The 2,258-nt window shown below is 40.2% G+C and overlaps 1 protein-coding gene across 1 annotated transcript in view; it reads right to left on the minus strand.

Moving 5' to 3' along the window:
- Positions 1-989: 989 nt before the first annotated feature.
- Positions 990-2,258, minus strand: part of LOC116689852 (zona pellucida-like domain-containing protein 1) — an 11,520-nt gene continuing 10,251 nt past the window's right edge. Inside the window, exon 4 of the mRNA XM_032516507.1 lies at positions 990-1,657. Coding sequence (XP_032372398.1) covers positions 990-1,657 — 668 coding nt within the window. The remainder of the gene's footprint in view (positions 1,658-2,258) is intronic.

Here is a 2,258-nt window from a genome sequence, read left to right on the forward strand (position 1 = left end):
GATGGATGGATGGATGGATGGACATTTATATCTTGACTTATGTAACAGCAGTTTAAACTGAACAAATCAATACATCATCACAGTTCTCAATATGCACATTTGGATACTATATCAACAGTTGTGTGCATGCAATACTGTACATTAATGAAGAACATAGACTCTAAAATTTGACCCATTTATTTTTTGATTTTAGTAGCTTATTTCATACAGCTGTCGAAGGAATGCAGATAAATGAAGACTAATCAATAATGGTTAACAAACAAGGAAAATAGTTGGTTCACAGTCACTTTCTTACTTAATGACAATGCAACGTCCTATGCTTCAGTATTTAATTTGTGAATAAATTACTTGAGTGTGCTAGCAGGAAAATATAATTACGGGTGGTGGGACCAAAAGTGCTTTGTTGACTTGATTAATGGATTAGTTTAAAAGCTGAAGTTACCTGTAGTAAATCAATAAAACAAAAACACAGGTTCAGGCAATTTAGCATTTTCCATTTTACTAGCTTTATTTTCTCAAAGAAAATAGGAGGAATTTTCAAAATCAGAGATATACTTTAAAAATCTATTTCAAAACACCCCACGCACCTAACATCCCACTTGTAAAGGCTGGGATTTCTGTCATGTCTTTTAATGTTTTTCTCTCAAGTTACCACTGTTTTCCTCTATTATTTCCCCCCAGAAAATGTACAAAAAGTAAATGCAGTAATGCAGTAAAACTTAGAGCTCTACTTTGCTTTAAGGAAATAAGTATTTTTTACACCAACAAAGTCTATCCTCTAAACTTTCTAAAGATGCACAATTCTCCCAACTATCTTTTCAGGACTGATACACAGAGCTTCAGTAACAGACTTACAAAGATTGAACAGATGAAGAGTTGTCATCCACCAGAAAATTAAAATGAGTATGCAGATACAGGACACCTCAGTGTTTGGCCTGTGACTTGAAGCAAGTATCTGCATTTCAGCGCTTGGATACCTTCTTAGTTCCTCAGCTTTTTGCGACACACAGCTGTGACACAAGTGGCGATAAGGCAAACAAAGGCAAAAACGCCAACAGCCCCACACCAGCGTTATTTTTTTGGCCGCCAACAAGAGGTTTCTCTTTGGACTTGTTGCTGTTGGCTTTGGTGATAATCTTTGAAGAAGAGATGGTGTACGTCTTGGTCAAAGATGTGTCCAGGGTGTTCCTCTTCCTTCTTTTGTTACAGTTCTTGAAGGTGCTGCAAGTGCTTATTTCACACAGCCGGGTGATGCAGTGGAGGTAGTAGGTGGACACGGTTTGGTTCTGCTGCTCGATGAAGCGGAAGGCCGGGAAGTTGAAGCGGGAGCTCTGGCTGTCTCCGTTCTCGATCATAGTGGTGAACTGATCCTTTGAACAGGGGACAAACAGGTTAAAGAAACTGGAGTAAGAAGGCACTGTGGAGATGGAGGCGTAGCATCGGTCAAGCAGGACGTCATACTGGCCTGTCAAGTTGGTGGCTTTAACCTCGACATACACAGTGGTCCTCAGTTCAATCCCGAGCTGTGGAATGGCCAATAGTTTTGTGTAGTTGACATCACTGAACAACTTCATACTTAAGGTGCTGATGAAACAAAGAGGAATTCTTACTGAGTGTAGGCAGGGCTTCAATATAGCACTGTGGTGGACTACAAACTCTGTTAAACAGTCAAATATATGACACTTACATGAACAAAAAAACAGAATAAACCAAACTAATAGGCATACAGAGCTGATTTACATTTATGTAAACATGACCTAGTATGGTAGATCTTGCACTGCCAATTAGAAGGAGGGAAAATCACTCCATGATTACAAACTCGTAAAATGATTCGGACCAGAACAAATTAACTAAAGGTGTGAAAATGCCCCAAGAAAATGTTGTGTTCCGCTCTCTTTGCGTGTGCACGCACACACACACACACACACACACACACACAAAAACACACACTGTCTCAGTGAGTCTGCAAATCTTTTAACTCCTGCAATTGTAGAAACTTGTTGAATGCCAAAATAAAATGAACTTTCCAAACTTTGAAGACTGACAAAAACAATCACTTTTGAGTCCCATTGGATCCCCTTGGTGTCTTTTATAAATGACACGTCTTGTCTGCAGTTACAACATCAGGCAGGAAGTAAGAAGAAGGACGACAAACAGACTCTGTCAAAGTCCTGCTGTGAATTTATTGGAGTAGGGTGGCTGGTGTTTGGGGGGGTGACGGGGTCACCAGGGTGGGGGGGGGGAGGGTCACCTGCTTT

Source organism: Etheostoma spectabile, chromosome 5 (genome assembly GCF_008692095.1).
Source record: "Etheostoma spectabile isolate EspeVRDwgs_2016 chromosome 5, UIUC_Espe_1.0, whole genome shotgun sequence".
NCBI lineage: Eukaryota > Metazoa > Chordata > Actinopteri > Perciformes > Percidae > Etheostoma > Etheostoma spectabile.